Source organism: Ammospiza nelsoni, chromosome 26, assembly GCF_027579445.1.
Source record: "Ammospiza nelsoni isolate bAmmNel1 chromosome 26, bAmmNel1.pri, whole genome shotgun sequence".
In the NCBI taxonomy this organism is placed as follows: domain Eukaryota; kingdom Metazoa; phylum Chordata; class Aves; order Passeriformes; family Passerellidae; genus Ammospiza; species Ammospiza nelsoni.
In genome coordinates, this window is record NC_080658.1 from 2071995 (window position 1) to 2089185 (window position 17191).

Here is a 17191-nt window from a genome sequence, read left to right on the forward strand (position 1 = left end):
CCCAGGGGCGTTTTCCTGCAGGGACACCCCAGTCCTGCCCTGCATGAAGCAGGAGGAGCCCAATGGTGGCATCTCCACATCACTGCCACCATTCCAGTACATCCTGTGTGCCCCGAGACCCCCACCCAAACACTCCCCCTCAGGAGCTGCCCCATGCAGGAATTGGATTTTTCCCCCACCCAGTGATTCCCCCAGCGAGACACAGCTTGGAAAATGGTGTTTATTGGTATTTATAAATATAAACATCAGGAAGAGTCCATTTGAAGACGGATAATTGACTTAAAAGGACACTGTCAAGAAGTTTGAGCTACCTTAATGCTGTCACCCTGGTCTGCAAACAGAAAATAAAATTGCTTTGGGTTCTGTGTTCTGGAGTTTTCCCTGGAAAACTCTGCTCTGTTCCAAAGGGATCAGCCAGCCAAAATCCCGCTCTTCTCTCTCCCCTGCCACAGTAGGAACTAAACAAAAAGTGTTTTGTTTTTATTTTATTTTCCCAGAGTTGTGCAAATCCTGTGATTGCTGGGTGACCCCTCTGCCCGTCCAGTCTGTCACCAGCATCTTCTGCCACCCTGAAACCTGGAGAAAGTTCTGGAAATGAAGGCGCCCGAGGAGAGGGGGAGAATCCACAGCGCTAAAGAGGATTTGAATAAATATAAGGGATTAAAAGCCACCTACAGGAGGGCATTGACAGTGTCCTTTTAACCACAGCAGCCTGGAGGAGCTCCCAGGCTGGGGGACATGAAGGGGCGCAGCTCCTGCTGGGAACAGCTCATTGTCCTTTTGGAATTCCTGGTGGGAAAATGGGAAAATCCCCCGCCATGCCCAGCCCCTACACAGCCACTCCTGCTGCTGCAGCTGCTCCTGCCCCACCAGGAGATTCCTCAGCACCCAGGGGAAGCCAAACCCTTCGATGCGGCGCCGAGCTCCCCGCACGGACAGCAGGAACGACGGACACGGAGCCGCAGACCCGTCCCTTCAACCCTTGGGATCTGCCCAGCAGTTCCAGCCTGGGATTTCATCCCTCTGGGCTCCCCTGGAGCCTGGGACACCCCAAAAAAGCAGCCAGCAAAGCCTCCCTGTCCCCCCAGAGCTGGGCCTGGCACATCCAGAGCCCATCCAGGGCTCCACACTTACCTGGGCAGGTGGGGAGGGCAGGAAGGGCCCCCACAGGCACTGAGGGAGGATCCCAGCCCTGCTCCAACAGGGAATCCTTAATTAATTCTTCATCAGGGCAACAAGCAAAAAGCTCTACTTGGCTTTTCCTTGGGGGAGGATGGAGGGATGGGACAGGAGGAGGGAACTCACAGTCCTTGGAACACGGGCTGGGACTTTCTCCCTGTGCTGAGAATTATATATTTGTATATATATTATTCCCTGTGTGGAGGATTCTATCCTTGTCATTGGGATAAAACCTGGATTTGGGATGAGTTTGGACACCCAATCCCTGATTATCCAGCCTGGGGTGCAGCTCCCTGTGCTCCTTTCAAATCTTCCTGACAGCTCATCACAGGCTCAGGCTTCTCCTGGGAAAAAATTCCTAATGGGTTTGCTGGGAAATCTCAATAAATGACTGAATTTGGAAGAAAAATTTGGGAAAAAACCTTCAAAAAAAAAAAAAAAAAAAAAAAAGAGGCAGGATTTGGGGAGGGTAAAATATGTGGAATTAGAAATTCCAAGGTCCATCACAACAATCTGGGAAGAATCTGACACAGGGAAGATGAGCCTTCATGTGAGCGTGCTCAGGTGGGAGCAGGGAAGCACAGGGAAAATCCTGAACCACAGGGAAATCCTGGATCCCAGGGAAATCCTGGATCCCAGGGAAATCCTGGATCCAAGAGGGAAATCCTGGATCCCAGAGGTAAATTCTGGATCCCAGGGAAATCCTGGATCCCAGGGAAATCCTGGATCCCAGAGGGAAATCCTGGATCCCAGAGAAATCCTGGATCCCAGAGGGAAATTCTGGATCCCAGGGAAATCCTGAATCCCAGAGGGAAATCCTGGATCCCAGAGAAATCCTGGATCCCAGAGGGAAATTCTGGATCCCAGGGAAATCCTGGATCCCAGGGAAATTCTGGATCCCAGGGAAATCCTGAATCCCAGAGGGAAATTCTGGATCCCAGAGGGAGATCCTGAATCCCAGGGAAATCCTGGATCCCAGAGAAATCCTGAATCCCAGAGGGAAATCCTGGATCCCAGGAAAATCTGAATCCCAGGGAAATCCTGGATCCCAGGGAAATCCTGGATCCCAGAGGGAGATCCTGGATCCCAGAGGGAAATTCTGGATCCCAGAGGGAAATTCTGGATCCCAGGGAAATCCTGGCTCAGCAGCTGCTGTTTCATTCCCTTACTGACAAACGGACATGGAACTCGTTGGGGTTTTCAGATTTGTTGGGGTTCTCAGGTTTTGTTGGGGTTTTCAGGTTTGTTGGGATTTTCATGTTTTGTTTGAGTTTTCAGGTTTTGTTTGGGTTTCCAGGTTTTGTTGGGGTTCTCAGGTTTTGTTTGGGTTTTCAGGCTTGTTGGGGTTTTCAGATTTGTTGGGGTTCTCGGGTTTTGTTTGAGTTTTCAGGTTTTGTTCGGGTTTTCAGGTTTTGTTTAAGTTTTCCTGCTTTGTTTGGCTTTCCAGGTTTTGTTTGAGTTTCCAGGTTTTGTTGTGGTTCTCAGGTTTTGTTGGGGCTCTCAGCTTCGTTGGGGTTTTTAGATTTTGTTTGAGTCTTCACGTTTGTTGGCGTTTTTCCTCCTGCACAAGGGGGTTCAGCGTGTTCCTCTCCTCTCCCCTCTCCCCACTCCAAGCATCTCCCGGTTCCTTTTCCTCCCTCAGCAGCAGCAGCAGCCCCGGTCCCTGCAGGCTGGGAGCCCTCCCCAGCTGGCCAGGGCTATTCCAGCAGGAAGGGCTCGGACCAGCCCTGCTCCCTCATCCCGCCGGGGTGTGCGGGTGGCAGCCCAGCCCTGCTCGCTGGGGGCGCTTTTCCTCCGAGGTTCTGGAGATCTGGGGGTTCCCAGGCGTGCTTCCAGCCCCAGCAGGCCGGCAGGAGGCTCCAGGGTCATAGGATGATGCAGCATCTGCAGAAGCGCTGCCGGCTGCCGCCCACCGACGGCGGGGGGGTCACCGGGGCGAAGTAGGCGTGGACTTTGATGTTGGGCAGGTGGGTCTGCAGGGGAACGTGGGGATGGCAGGGCTTGCCCCGGAACCGCGGCTCCCTCCCCTGCTGGTGCTCACAGGGGGCCCAGGATGAGGGAGCTGATGGTTCTCACAACTCTTCTGAGGAGGAGAACCAGGGGATGGGAGCTCAGCCCTCCCTGTGGATGAACCCCCCCCCCCCCATTCCAGATCCTCCTCATGGATAAACCCCCACAATCCCAGCTCCTCCCTGGGGATAAACCCTCCCCATCCCAGCTCCTCCTCATCCCTATGGATAAACCCTCCAGATCCCAGCTCCTCCCCATGGCTCAATCTCCCCTATCCCAGCTTCTCCTTGTGGGTAAACCCTCCCCATCCCAGCTCCTCCTCATCCCAGCTCCTCCCTATGCATAAACCCTCCACATTCCAGCTCCTCCCTATGGATAAACCCTCCCTATCCCAGCTCCTCCCCATCCCTATGGATAAACCCTCCAGATCCCAGCTCCTCCCCATGGCTCAATCTCCCCTATCCCAGCTTCTCCTTGTGGGTAAACCCTCCCCATCCCAGCTCCTCCTCATCCCAGCTCCTCCCTATGCATAAACCCTCCACATTCCAGCTCCTCCCTATGGATAAACCCTCCCTATCCCAGCTCCTCCCCATCCCTATGGATAAACCCTCCAGATCCCAGCTCCTCCCCATGGCTCAATCTCCCCTATCCCAGCTTCTCCTTGTGGGTAAACCCTCCCCATCCCAGCTCCTCCCCATCCCTATGGATAAACCCTCCAGATCCCAGCTCCTCCCCACAGCTGAATCCTCCCCATCCCAGCTCCTCCCTGTGGATAAACCCTCTAGGTCCCAGCTCCTCCCCATGGCTGAATCCTCCCCACCCCAGCTTCTCCCAATGGATAAACCCCCAGAATCCCAGCTCCTCCCTGGGGATAAACCCTCCCCATCCCAGCTCCTCCCTGTGGATAAACCCTCTAGGTCCCAGCTCCTCCCCATGGCTGAATCTCCCCTATCCCAGCTTCTCCTTGTGGGTAAACCCTCCCCATCCCAGCTCCTCCTCCATCCCAGCTCCTCCCCGTGGCTGAAACCCTCCCCATCCCAGCTTCTCCCTCTAGATAAACCTTCCCTATGGATGAACCCTCCCCATCCCAGCTCCTCCCTGTGGATAAACCCTCCCCATGGATAAACCTTCCCCATGGATAAACCCTCCTCATGGATGAACCCTCCCTATCCCTATGGATAGGCATGATAGCTCCTCCCTATCCTATGGATAAACCCTCCCCATCCCAACTCCTGCCTGCAGATAAACCCCCACAATCCCAGCTCCTCCTTATGGATGAACCCTCCCCATCCCAGCTCCTCCCCATCCCAGTTCCTCCCTCCCTTCCTTCCCTTTCTCCTCCCTATGGATGAACCCTCCCAATCCCAGCTCCTCCCCATGGATGAATCCACCCTATCCCAGCTTCTCCTTGTGGATAAACCCTCCCGATCTCAGCTCCTCCTTTTGGATGAACCCTCCTCATCCCAGATCCTCCCCATCCCAGCTCCTCCCCATGGATAAACCCTCCCCATGGATAAACCCTCCCCATGGATAAACCCTCCCCATAGATAAACCCTCCCCATGGATAAACCCTCCCCATGGATAAACCCTCCCCATCCCAGCCCCTCTCCATCCCAGCTCCTCCCTGTGGATAAACCCTCCCCGTGGATAAACCCTCCCCATCCCAGCTCCTCCCTGTGAATAAACCGTCCTCAATCCCAGCTCCTCCCCATGGATAAACCCTCCCCATCCCAGCCCCTCCCCATCCTAGCTCCTCCCTGTGGATAAACCCTCCCCAATCCCAGCTCCTCCCCATGGATAAACCCTCCCCAATCCCAGCTCCTCCCCATGGCTGAACCCTCCCCATCCCAGCCCCTCCCCATCCCAGCTCCTCCCTGTGGATAAACCCTCCCCAATCCCAGCTCCTCCCCATGGCTGAACCCTCCCCATCCCAGCCCCTCTCCATCCCAGCTCCTCCCCGCCCCAGCTCACCCTGAGTCTCTTGATCCCGGCCCGCGTGATCTGCTGGCAGTCGTACAGTTCTATCCTCTCGAGGCTGTGGCAGCTCTTGAGGTGCTCCAGGGAGGCGTCGGTGATCAGGGGGCAGTTGTCCAGCTCGATCACCTCCAGCCGGTCGTGGGCGCAGGCGCCGTTGCCCAGGTGACGGATGCCATCGTCCGTGATCAGCTCGCAGTGGGATAAACTCTGTCCCCAAACACAGGGGTTACACTCTGCCCTGAGACAGAGGGGTTAAACTCTGTCCTGAGACAGAGGGGTTAAACTCTGTCCTGAGACAGAGGGGTTAAACTCTGTCCTGAGACAGAGGGGTTACACTCTGTCCTGAGACAGAAGGGTTAAATTCTGTCCCCAAACACAGGGGTTACACTCTGTCCTGAGACAGAGGGGTTAAATTCTGTCTCCAAACACAGGGGTTACACTCTGTCCTGAGACAGAGGGGTTAAACTCTGTCCTGAGACAGAAGGGTTAAATTCTGTCCCCAAACACAGGGGTTACACTCTGTCCTGAGACAGAAGGGTTAAACTCTGTCCTGAGACAGAAGGGTTAAACTCTGTCCCCAAACACAGGGGTTAAACTCTGTCCCCAAACAGAGGGGTTTAACTTTGTCCCCAGACAGAGGGGTTAAACTCTGCCCTGAGACAGAAGGGTTAAACTCTGTGCCCACACAAAGGGGTTAAACTCTGTCCCCAGAGGGATTAAACTCTGTTCCCAGACAGAGGGGTTAAACTCTGTCCCCAGAAGGGTTAAACTCTGTCCCTAAAGAGAGGGGTTAAACTCTGTCCTGAGACAGAAGGGTTAACTCTGTCCCCAGAAGGGTTAAACTCTGTCCCCACACAGAGGGGTGTGGATTTTCAGGGGGATTCACCTGCAAAGTCCTCGAGGAGGAAGCAGGGCCTGAGGCAGGAGCTGGAGCTGCCTCTGCTGAGGGCTGACTGCACTGCAGAGCCCACACCCCCCAGGACAGCATCCCTCAGGGCACAACCCCTGGGGGGACAGAGCCCAAATTCCCAGAGATTCATCCCCAAAGGCTTCCCAAGGCACTGAGCACTCCCAACTCCCAGAGTTTCAGCCCCAAAGGCTTCCCAAAGGCACTGAGCACTCCAAACCCCCAGAGTTTCAGCTCCAAAGCCTTCCCAGGGGCACTGAGCACTCCAAACCCCCAGAGATTCAGCCCCAAAGGCTTCCCAAAGGCACTGAGCACTCCAAATTCCCAGAGATTCAGCCCCAAAGGCTTCCCAGGGGCACTGAGCAGGTTCCTGTCCCACAGACAGACTGACAGCTCCTGAGCAGGCAGATCCCACCTGGAATTCTGCTCCTGGGACAACCCCCACAACCCCTTTCCTGTGGGTGGGATTCCTGCAAGCAGCAGGGATGGGGTAAGAGGTTCCTCAGGGTCAGGTCTGCAGCAGAATTCTTCCAACTGTGAAGTCAGGGAGTGTTTGAAATCCCTTTGTTTGGAGGAAGGAAATGCTGGAAGTGTCCCCTGGGATACTCACCAGGACCTGCAGCCGTGGACAGTGTATGGAAAGCTGGATTAGTGTGCTGTCTGTAATCTGGAAAAGAAGGAAAAACCCTTTCATTTTGGTGCTGGGCACAAGGATTTGGTTTATTTTTCCTTTCTACCAAAGCAAAACTGCAGGATTTTCCCTAATCCTTAAGATTTCCCCACAGCCCCTCATGGAAATCTCCTCCCGCCCCTGGAGAACTGGGGTGCAGAGGCATCACTGGATTGTTTTTAACTTCCTTAAGGAGCTGAAATCAGCTCCCAAATGTGTCCCAAATGCTCCTCTGGAAGGACAAGGAGGGCTCAGATTCCCTCTGAACACCCTACAGATTGCCCACCTCCTGGTTTTCTTTAGGAAGAAGGAATTCCCACAAAGACTCCAAATCCCAAACCCCCACAGGAGCTGCCTGGGATGGATTTGTGCTCTGTCCAGTCTTGGTTTTCTTTAGGAAGAAGGAATTCCCACAAAGATTCCCAGTCCCAAACCCCCACAGGAGCTGTCTGGGATGGATTTGTGCCCTGCCCAGTTCCTGATTTTCTTCAGGAAGAAGGAATTCCCACAAAGATTCCCAGTCCCAACCCCACAGGAGCTGTATGGGATGGATTTGTGCTCTGTCCAGTCTTGGTTTTCTTCAGGAAGAAGGAATTCCTACAAAGATTCCCAAATCCCAAACCCCCACAGGAGCTGCCTGGGATGGATTTGTGCTCTGTCCAGTCTTGGTTTTCTTTAGGAAGAAGGAATTCCCACAAAGATTCCAAATCCCAAACCCTCACAGGAGCTGTCTGGGATGGATTTGTGCTCTGTCCAATTCCTGATTTTCTTCAGGAAGAAGGAATTCCCACAAAGATTCCCAATCCCAAACCCCCACAGGAGCTGCCTGGGATGGATTTGTGCTCTGTCCAGTCTTGGTTTTCTTCAGGAAGAAGGAATTCCCACAAAGATTCCCAATCCCAAACCCCCACAGGAGCTGCCTGGGATGGATTTGTGCTCTGTCCAATTCCTGATTTTCTTCAGGAAGAAGGAATTCCCACAAAGATTCCCAGTCCCAAACCCCCACAGGAGCTGCCTGGGATGGATTTGTGCCCTGCCCAGTTCCTGATTTTCTTCAGGAAGAAGGAATTCCCACAAAGATTCCCAGTCCCAACCCCACAGGAGTTGCCTAGGATGGATTTGTGCCCTGGCTCAGCTTTGCTTCTCCCTTTTTAGGGTTCATTCCCAATCCCTTCCTGCCTGGGCTGGTGTCATTCCATCTTTATATCCCAAATTTCTGCCCAGGACAGGGGTCCAGCTGTTGCCAGAATCCCAATCCCATTCCCTTTTTCTCAAGCTCAACAATTTCCAACCCACCCTTGGGCTTGGAGGTTTTTTTCATGGAATTTTGAGTCAATTCCACCCTTTTCCCTAAAAATGCTTCAGCCCAGTTTCATTTCAATCATTGCTGTTTCACAATTTCCCCCATAGTTTTCCATTATTTTTAGCAAGACAAGATTTTTCTCTGGGGATTTCCCTCAAAAATCTGGGATTTTTCTCTCACAAATCCATTTTTTCACCCAGGATCTCTCAGTATTAAATATTTCTTATTTACAGCAGTATTCCCATGGATTCCAAACTAAGGATAAAACCTCATTCCCATCATTTTCCTCTCCAAATCCAGCCACTCTTCCTGCTCAGGATTCCACATTAAATCCTGATTTGGAGAAAATCTCTTTAATTTTCCACCAATTTTCAACACTGCAGCAAGAGAAACAGCCTGAGGTGGCATTCCTACCTGGACACACTCTTCCAGATCCATTTTTTCAAGCTCATGGCAATTCTAGGAATAAAGAGAATTCCAAACACCCATGGTGAGTGTAAAGCCCAGACAGAAAATAAAAATATATAAAAATTATAAATAATAGAGATATAAATAATAGAAATACATTATGTTGTAAATATAAATAGTATAATTAAATGTAATATTATAAATACAAATATAGACAAACAATAAATAGAAATATAAGCACACAATCAAATATAAAAATCAAAATTAAATATAAATATATAAATATATACAGTATGAAATAAAAATATATAAATTATATAAAATATAAAATATAAATACAACTATAAATTATAATTATAAATACAAATATAGATTAACTACCACAAAGATAGTTTGCTTTAAAAATTAAAGAAAGTGTCTCTTCATGAAAAAGCACAACTGGAAGGAAAGTTTACAAAGTTTCTGAAGGATAATAAAGGAAATTTCACTCATTTAAGGAATTTTTTAATCATGGAGAGTAAAGGGAGTTAAATTTAGACAAACCAGTAAAGTTTATAACTAAAATATTTAACATTTCCTCTTGTTTGGATACAAACCCTCCCAGGCGTGCGAGCCAGGACGAAGCCAAAGATCCCGTAAAACTGAATTTTTGGACCTTAAGCTTCCAACTGAATTCAAAGTTTCCCCAAACCTGCTGGGGTGGTTTTTTTTTTTTGCCATGAAAAGGAAGGAAAAGCAGGAGGGGAAGGAGGAGGAGGAGGAGCAGGGCCCTTACCCTGGCCAGGGTGGTGAAGCCCACGTCGGTCAGCTGCGAACACCGCGCCACTTCCAATATTCTGCAGGACACAAGGAAAGAACCATGGGGGAGCCCCCAGAGGCCAGGAGAGGGCTGGGAATGACCTCAGGAGACCCCCCCCAAGTCCCACCCCATGCCCAGGGGACACAGGGATGTGTCAGGGACACCCCACGTCCCCATGGAGCTGCTCTGGGGTCTGACACCTCCATGGGAAGGAATTCTGATGTTGGAGCTCTCTCCATGCTGGACACACATGGAAAGCTCATCTGCCTCAGGGGAAATCCTGCTCCAAGGCAGAAGCTCTGCTCTGGAGTTCTGGATGCTGAGAATTTTAGGTTTTCTGTGCTGACAAACACACAGAACACTGCATTTGACCTGAGGTTGTGGAGAAGCTGCCAAAATTCATTGATAGCACTGGGATGGTGGTGTGGAGTTGGTAAGAAGGGTGTAACAGCACAGGGTGTAAAAATAGAGTTTGGAGTTTAGAATATAGTAATAAATATGAAGCAAGATGGAGGTTTTAGGGTGGAGACAGGTTGTTCTTCTTCCTTCTTCTCCATGGGTTTGGGCGGTATTTTGTAAGTGGACAGAAAAATCCACAGTGCAGACTTTGAGTGATCAGTTACTGGGTTAAAAGGGAAAATAATCTAGGTGTCAGTTCTTAATTTGAAATAAATATGAAGCAAGATGGAGGTTTTAGGGAGGAGGCAGGTTGTTCCTCTTTACCTTCTTCTTCCTTCCTCTCCATGGGTTTGGGTGGTATTTTGTAATCGGAGAGAAAACTCCACGTTGCAGACTTTGAGTGATCAGTTATTGGGTTAAAAGGGAAAATAATTTAGGTGTTTCTTAATTGGATATTTTAGCCTTAAAAGGCCTTGTAACCAGAGATTGTTGGCCATTTTGTGCCTTGCTAATGAAAGACTGCAGAACTCACTGCTGTGAGACTGTGACATTGATAATAATTAATAAACACCTGAGTTTGAACCTGAAATATCATCCCAAGTGCCTTCAATCCTGACCAGCAGCGGTAGAAAACAAAAGCTGAAAACTGAAATTCCTCCTCTGGAATTTGGGGTAGGATTTGTCCTGGTTGAGTTTCTGCACCCCTGGAAAGCTTCACCCAATCCCAAACTTCCTTCATGGACACACACGGAGCCTGTGGGCACCACGCTGGGAGCTCTTTTAAACCCCAAGAATTTGGGGACAACCCAAAAAATCACAACCACATGGAAAAAAGCTCAGAATGGGAAAACTTTTGGGGGTGAAATGGCTCAGGGACCACCTGGAGCCTCTGCTGAGAGTGTTCCATGGGGGAAGTGGTGTTAGAACTCACCGGAGGCGTGGGCAGTTCTGTCCCAGGGCGTTGAGGATGGCATCAGTGATGTTGGAGCAGCCAGAAGCACACAGGGACTGCAGCTTGTGGCAGCCCCTGCAGATGGTGATGAGCCCATCATCTGTGATTTGCTGCCAGGGAAAGCACAGCTGCCTCAATCCAGGTTGGATTTGCCTCTCCCAATTCCAAATTCCGGCTCGTTTTGGCCCAAAAGATGTTATGGAAATCTTTCACCCCAAAATTGTTATGGGAATGTTTCGCCCCAAAATTGTTATGGGAATGTTTTGACCCCAAAATTGTTATGGAGAAACAGCAGAAAGAGGATAAACCTTGCTGGATTTGGGAATTTCAGGGAAGGGATTTGGAGGGAAATGATTTGGAGCTGGAGCCAGTGAGGGATGGGGGAAGGTGCTGGGAGTCTTGTAAGGCTTTCTAATTCCTGCTTGGAAAGATACAGGGGGTCTGTACATCCCTGTCCCTGAGCACAGGGGGTCTGTCCATCTGTGCTCCTGGACATGGGGGTCCATTCAATCCCACCCTGAACATGGGGAATCCATTCAATCCCACCCCTGGACACAGTGAGTCCATCCATGCCTCTCCCTCTGTCGGACTGTAACGGCACAGACAGAGAGCCCACGCCGAAAATGTGTGTTTATGACAAAAAATAAACCTATTTTTTGGCATAAACACACATTTTTGGCACTGCAGAGCTGCTTGAGGGCCATTCTGTGCACAGGAGAAGTGCCTTTGTAGGCTCAGCTCTGCAGAGGGACCAGAGGAGAGGCCTGGCAGAACCAGCCCAGCCTGATGGGAAGGATTTTTCCAGCACATCCCACAGAGAAGCTCAGAGGGAAGAGAGAAACACCCCTGAGACAGCAAAGGTGTGGGGCTCAGTGCCCCTGAAGTGCCAGCGAGGAGCTGCTGGTGCCCAGTGCCCCGTGGGCAGGGGATGGAGAACATTCCATGAGGGAATCCTGGGCAGTGCCACTCACCAGGCAGGTCTGCAGGTTCAGGGTCACCAGCTCAGGACAGTGGGCACCAATGAACTTGAGGGCCTCGTCCTCCAGCTGGCAAAGAAAGCACAGGGATGGGAACTGGGAGCACTGGGATCCAGGAATTAAAGCTGGGACAGCAGGGAATGGGGATTTCCTCTGGGGAGGAGGGAAATGCAGCACAGGAGCAGCAGCACCAGGAGTGCTCCTGCTTTTTACCCCGTGAGGAGCAGAGCAGCCAGAGCAAAGGACTGCCACGAAACCCCCTGAGCCCAGATCTGCCCATGGACCACAGTGACCCCCTCCAAAGGATCAGTGGCAAAAGGAAAATTGGGATAAAAAGATTCTCCAGCTCCACAAGTGATTTATTCCCTGTCCCACTCTTCAGGGCTACTGAAAAACTTCCACCCCAGCACCTGATCTCCAACATCACGGGGATTTTGGAGAAGGGAATAACCCAAACCCCTAAATTTCCATGCCCACACCCTGAGGAGCAGCAGGACACCCCATTTGTGCCCATTGTCACCTTTCCAGCTGTACCTGGGTGCAGCCCTTGAGGGACAGGGCCCGGAGCCCCCCGCAGCCCCGCACCAGCGCCTGGATCCCGTCCTTGGTCACTTGGTCACACCAGGAGATGATGAGCTGTTCCAGCAGCGGGCATCCCTCGCTGGGGACACAGGGACACACAGGGAAAGCCTCAGGAGAAATCCTGCTCCGAGCCAGAAGCTCTGCTGATCCCATTTCTGGGAGCCAGCAGGGGACACCAGGCAAAGCCCAGCTCCACAGGGAGGCTCTGCAGGGAATGCTGGAGGATCTCCGAGGTCTTTTCCAGCCTTAATGGTTCCAAAATTCCATGGGAAAAATCCCTGCTGCCAGCTCCTACCTGAGTGCTTTCAGGGACATGTTGGTGATGGAGGTGCAAGAAGCCAAATCCAGGTGCCTGAGTTTGGAGCAGAACTTGCTGAGGCTGGTGCAGGTGCTGGAAGAGACACAGGGGGACAACTCCTGCAATGGATTCATGCCAGGGCACAGAATTCCCATGGGATGGGCAGGGTGGGTGAGGATGGAACCCAGCACAGGTGCCCAGAGCAGCTGGGGCTGCCCCTGGATCCCTGGCAGTGCCAAGGCCAGGCTGGACGGGGTTTGGAGCAGCCTGGGATGGTGGAAGGCGTCCATGCCATGGCAGGGGTCGTTAATGGGATTAATGACCCCCTGACAGGGGTTTGGAGCAGCCTGGGATGGTGGGAGGCGTCCATGCCATGGCAGGGGTCGTTAATGGGATTAATGACCCCCTGACAGGGGTTTGGAGCAGCCTGGGATGGTGGAAGGCGTCCATGCCATGGCAGGGGTCGTTAATGGGATTAATGACCCCCTGACAGGGGTTTGGAGCAGCCTGGGATGGTGGAAGGCGTCCATGCCATGGCAGGGCTCATTAATGGGATTAATGACCCCCTGACAGGGGTTTGGAGCAGCCTGGGATGGTGGAAGGCGTCCATGCCATGGCAGGGGTCGTTAATGGGATTAATGACCCCCTGACAGGGGTTTGGAGCAGCCTGGGATGGTGGAAGGCGTCCATGCCATGGCAGGGGTCGTTAATGGGATTAATGACCCCCTGACAGGGGTTTGGAGCAGCCTGGGATGGTGGAAGGTGTCCATGCCATGGCAGGGGTCGTTAATGGGATTAATGACCCCCTGACAGGGGTTTGGAGCAGCCTGGGATGGTGGAAGGCGTCCATGCCATGGCAGGGGTCGTTAATGGGATTAATGACCCCCTGACAGGGGTCCTGACAGGGGAATTAATGGGATTTAAGGTCCTCCCAACCCAAACCATTCCATGATTCCATGGAAAAGCTGCCCCACTGCCAGGCCTGGGATTTTGGCAGCCAAGGAAGAGTTGGACTCACGCGTCCGTGATCTTGGTGCAACCGTTGAGGTTCAACACTTCAATGTTCCTGCAGTTCTGGGCAAAGGTCCTGGGGTGAGGGAAAGGGAGAATATTGGGAATTCCTGGTGGTTTGTAACACGCCAGGATAAAGGTTTACAAACCTGATTCAAGGAGGACACAGAAAATCAAGAAGGAAATCAAGAGGAAAACCAAGGAAATCAAAAGAGTCAAGGAAGATGAAAGGAATCAAGAAAATCAAGAAGTAAATCAGGATGGAAATCAGAATTAAGATCAAGAAAAGAATCAAGAAAGAAGAAAATCTGGAAGAAAATGTTAAAAACAAATTTTGCGACAGAAAATGTTAAAAACAAATTTTGCGACATATTTATAACATTTCTATTAATTAATTATATTCATTATTTAATTTAGTAATTTATGCTAATAGTGTTTATCTTTATTAATAAATATTTATATATTTATAGGTATACACTTATATATTTAAAATTAGTGAAATATTTATAATATTTCTATTATTTAATTATATGTGGTAGTTTATTCATGTAGTCTATTTTTATTTACTTTATAGTAATTAAAATATTTATATTTATGCATACCTATATAAATATATATTTATATATACACAAATATAAATATATACTTATATAAAAGTTTTTATATTTTACATATATAAAATATATACTTATATATTTATATATACTTATATATACTTATATACTTACAGCAATTAATATATTTATATTTTGAGGTATCTATAGTATTTATATTAATTCATTATATTTATTATCCAATATATTATTTTATTCTAGTTCATTTCTATTATATTAATGTTGATATATTTACATATCAATATATTATTTCATTCTAGTTTTATGTTAATGTTTATATATTTGTATATTTGTATATTTGTATATTTATATATTATATATTTGGATATTTATATATTGGTATATTTATATATTTATATGTGCTCATATTTATTTATATATTTATATATGTACATATTTATATATTTATATAGAAATGTAGTGATATTTTTATAAATTTAACTTAATTTAATTTTATTTTTATATATTTACAATTTAACTTTTAGATAAAACTCCAACAAATTAAATGCTTAAAAATGACAAATTAAATGCTAAAAATATTAATAAAATAATAAAAAAATAATTAAATGAGAAATGAATAGGATTTTCAGCCCCATATTTATATATTTATATATAAATATATTTATATATTGATGCATTGATATATTGATATATTGATATATAGAAATGTTAAATTGATATATTTATAAATTTATATATTTACATATAAATGTATTTATATATTGATGCATTTATATATTGATATATTGATGTATAGTAATGTTAAATTGATATATTTATAAATTTATATATTTATATATAAATATATTTATATATTGATCCATTGATATACTGATATATTGATATATTGATATATCTATATAGAAATGTTACATTTATATATTTATAAATTTATAAATTTATATATAAATATATTTATATATTGATGCATTTATATATTGATATATTGATATATAGAAATGTTAAATTTATATATTTATAAATTTATATATTTATATATAAATTTATTTATATATTGATGCATTTATATATTGATATATTGATGTATAGTAATGTTAAATTTATATATTTATAAATTTATATATAAATATATTTATATATTGATGCATTGATATATTGATATATTTATATATTGATATATTTATATATTGATATATCTATATAGAAATGTTAAATTTATATATTTATAAATTTATAAATTTATATATAAATATATTTATATATTGATGCATTTATATATTGATATATTGATGTATAGTAATGTTAAATTGATATATTTATAAATTTATATATTTATATATAAATATATTTATGTATTGATGCATTTATATATTGATATATTGATATATTGATATATTGATATATTGATATATTGATATATTGATATATTTATATATTGATATATCTATATAGAAATGTTAAATTGATATATTTATAAATTTATAAATTTATATATAAATATATTTATATATTGAGGCATTTATATATTGGTATATTGATATATTGATATATTGATATATTTATATATCTATATAGAAATGATAAATTGATATATTTATAAATTTATATATTTATATATGAATATATTGATATATTGATGCATTTATATATTGATATATTGATATATTGATATATTGATATGTTGATGTTGATATATTGATATATTGATGCATTTATATACTGATATATTGATATGTTGATATGTTGATATGATGATATATTGATATATTGATATATTTATATATCTATATAGAAATGATAAATTGATATATTTATAAATTTATATATTTATATATGAATATATTTATATATTGATGCATTTATATATTGATATATTGATGCATTTATATATTGATATATTGATATATTGATATATTGATATGTTGATGTTGATATATTGATATATTGATATATTTATATATCTATATAGAAATGATAAATTGATATATTTATAAATTTATATATTTATATATAAATATATTTATATATTGATGCATTTATATATTGATATATTGATATGTTGATATATTGATATATTGATATATTGATATATTTATATATCTATATAGAAATGATAAATTAATATATTTATAAATTTATATATTTATATATAAATATATTTATATATTGATGCATTTATATATTGATATATTGATATGTTGATATATTGATATATTGATATATTGATATATTGATATATTGACATCTTGATATATCTATACAGAAATATTTAATTCCCATATTTATAAATTCAACTTATTTTACGTTCGAGAGAACTCAAAATAACTGGGAGAGAAATGTGGAAATTGCCATTTTTCAGCGGTACCTCAGGGCGTTGTCCCCCACTCCCTGGCAGCCGCGCAGGCTCAGCTTCCGCAGGAATCCCCCACACCTCTTGGAGATGTTCTCCACCACCCGGCCCTGGGGACACACAGCAGCCCCTGAGAACCCCCTGAACCTTCTGCAGATCGACAACAATTTGTTATTGAGGGGAAAAAAAGGTGCTGAGGGGAGAAAAACGTGGGCTAAGGGAGGGAGGGAGAATGATTCAGCTTCTGAAGATGGAGAGACAAGGGGAAATCACCTAAAGCAAACCAGATAAAGCGTTTTGAGGAGTTTTCTCCGTTTTGGAGCTCCTGGAAAGACTCTCCAAGCTCACAGACTCCCCAAGGGAGAGGAGCTGCACCCCACATTTCCAAGCACAGCCAACAGATAAACTCCAGTTTCTGAGCAGAACCAGCCCGTGAGTTCTGCCCCTGCAGGAAAAGAGATTCAACCATTTGTGCCTCCAGAGATCCAGAAATTAAAAACACATTTTGAATTTCAAATCTGGACCCAAAGACCCCATTACAGCCAGGATTTACCTTTCCCCTGGGACCAAAGGGCAAAACCACTGGAGAATATTTGCACCAGAAACTCCTTCCCAAATCACCTTCACTTCAATTTCCATTTTTGATATTAAAGATATAAATATTTTAGGCCATGATTCAACCCACATTCAGCCCTCATAGTGCAAGGAGCAAGAGCTTAAATTCTCTTCCATACAAGCAGAAGTTTTCCCCCCAAAAAGTACATTTTATACTAATTTCTGTTTTCAGAACAGAC

The 17191-nt window shown here is 45.4% G+C and overlaps 1 protein-coding gene across 1 annotated transcript in view; it reads right to left on the reverse strand.

The window, feature by feature from the left end:
- Nucleotides 1-2409: 2409 nt before the first annotated feature.
- FBXL20 (F-box and leucine rich repeat protein 20) overlaps nucleotides 2410-17191 on the reverse strand; it is a 41864-nt gene continuing 27082 nt past the window's right edge. The window contains exons 5-15 of the mRNA XM_059489110.1: nucleotides 16413-16507; nucleotides 13480-13548; nucleotides 12459-12554; nucleotides 12116-12242; nucleotides 11576-11650; nucleotides 10584-10714; nucleotides 9230-9290; nucleotides 8461-8505; nucleotides 6684-6740; nucleotides 5161-5373; nucleotides 2410-3152 (exon numbers count right to left, since the gene is read on the reverse strand). Coding sequence (XP_059345093.1) covers nucleotides 3045-3152; nucleotides 5161-5373; nucleotides 6684-6740; nucleotides 8461-8505; nucleotides 9230-9290; nucleotides 10584-10714; nucleotides 11576-11650; nucleotides 12116-12242; nucleotides 12459-12554; nucleotides 13480-13548; nucleotides 16413-16507 — 1077 coding nt within the window. The 3' untranslated portion in view covers nucleotides 2410-3044. The remainder of the gene's footprint in view (nucleotides 3153-5160; nucleotides 5374-6683; nucleotides 6741-8460; nucleotides 8506-9229; nucleotides 9291-10583; nucleotides 10715-11575; nucleotides 11651-12115; nucleotides 12243-12458; nucleotides 12555-13479; nucleotides 13549-16412; nucleotides 16508-17191) is intronic.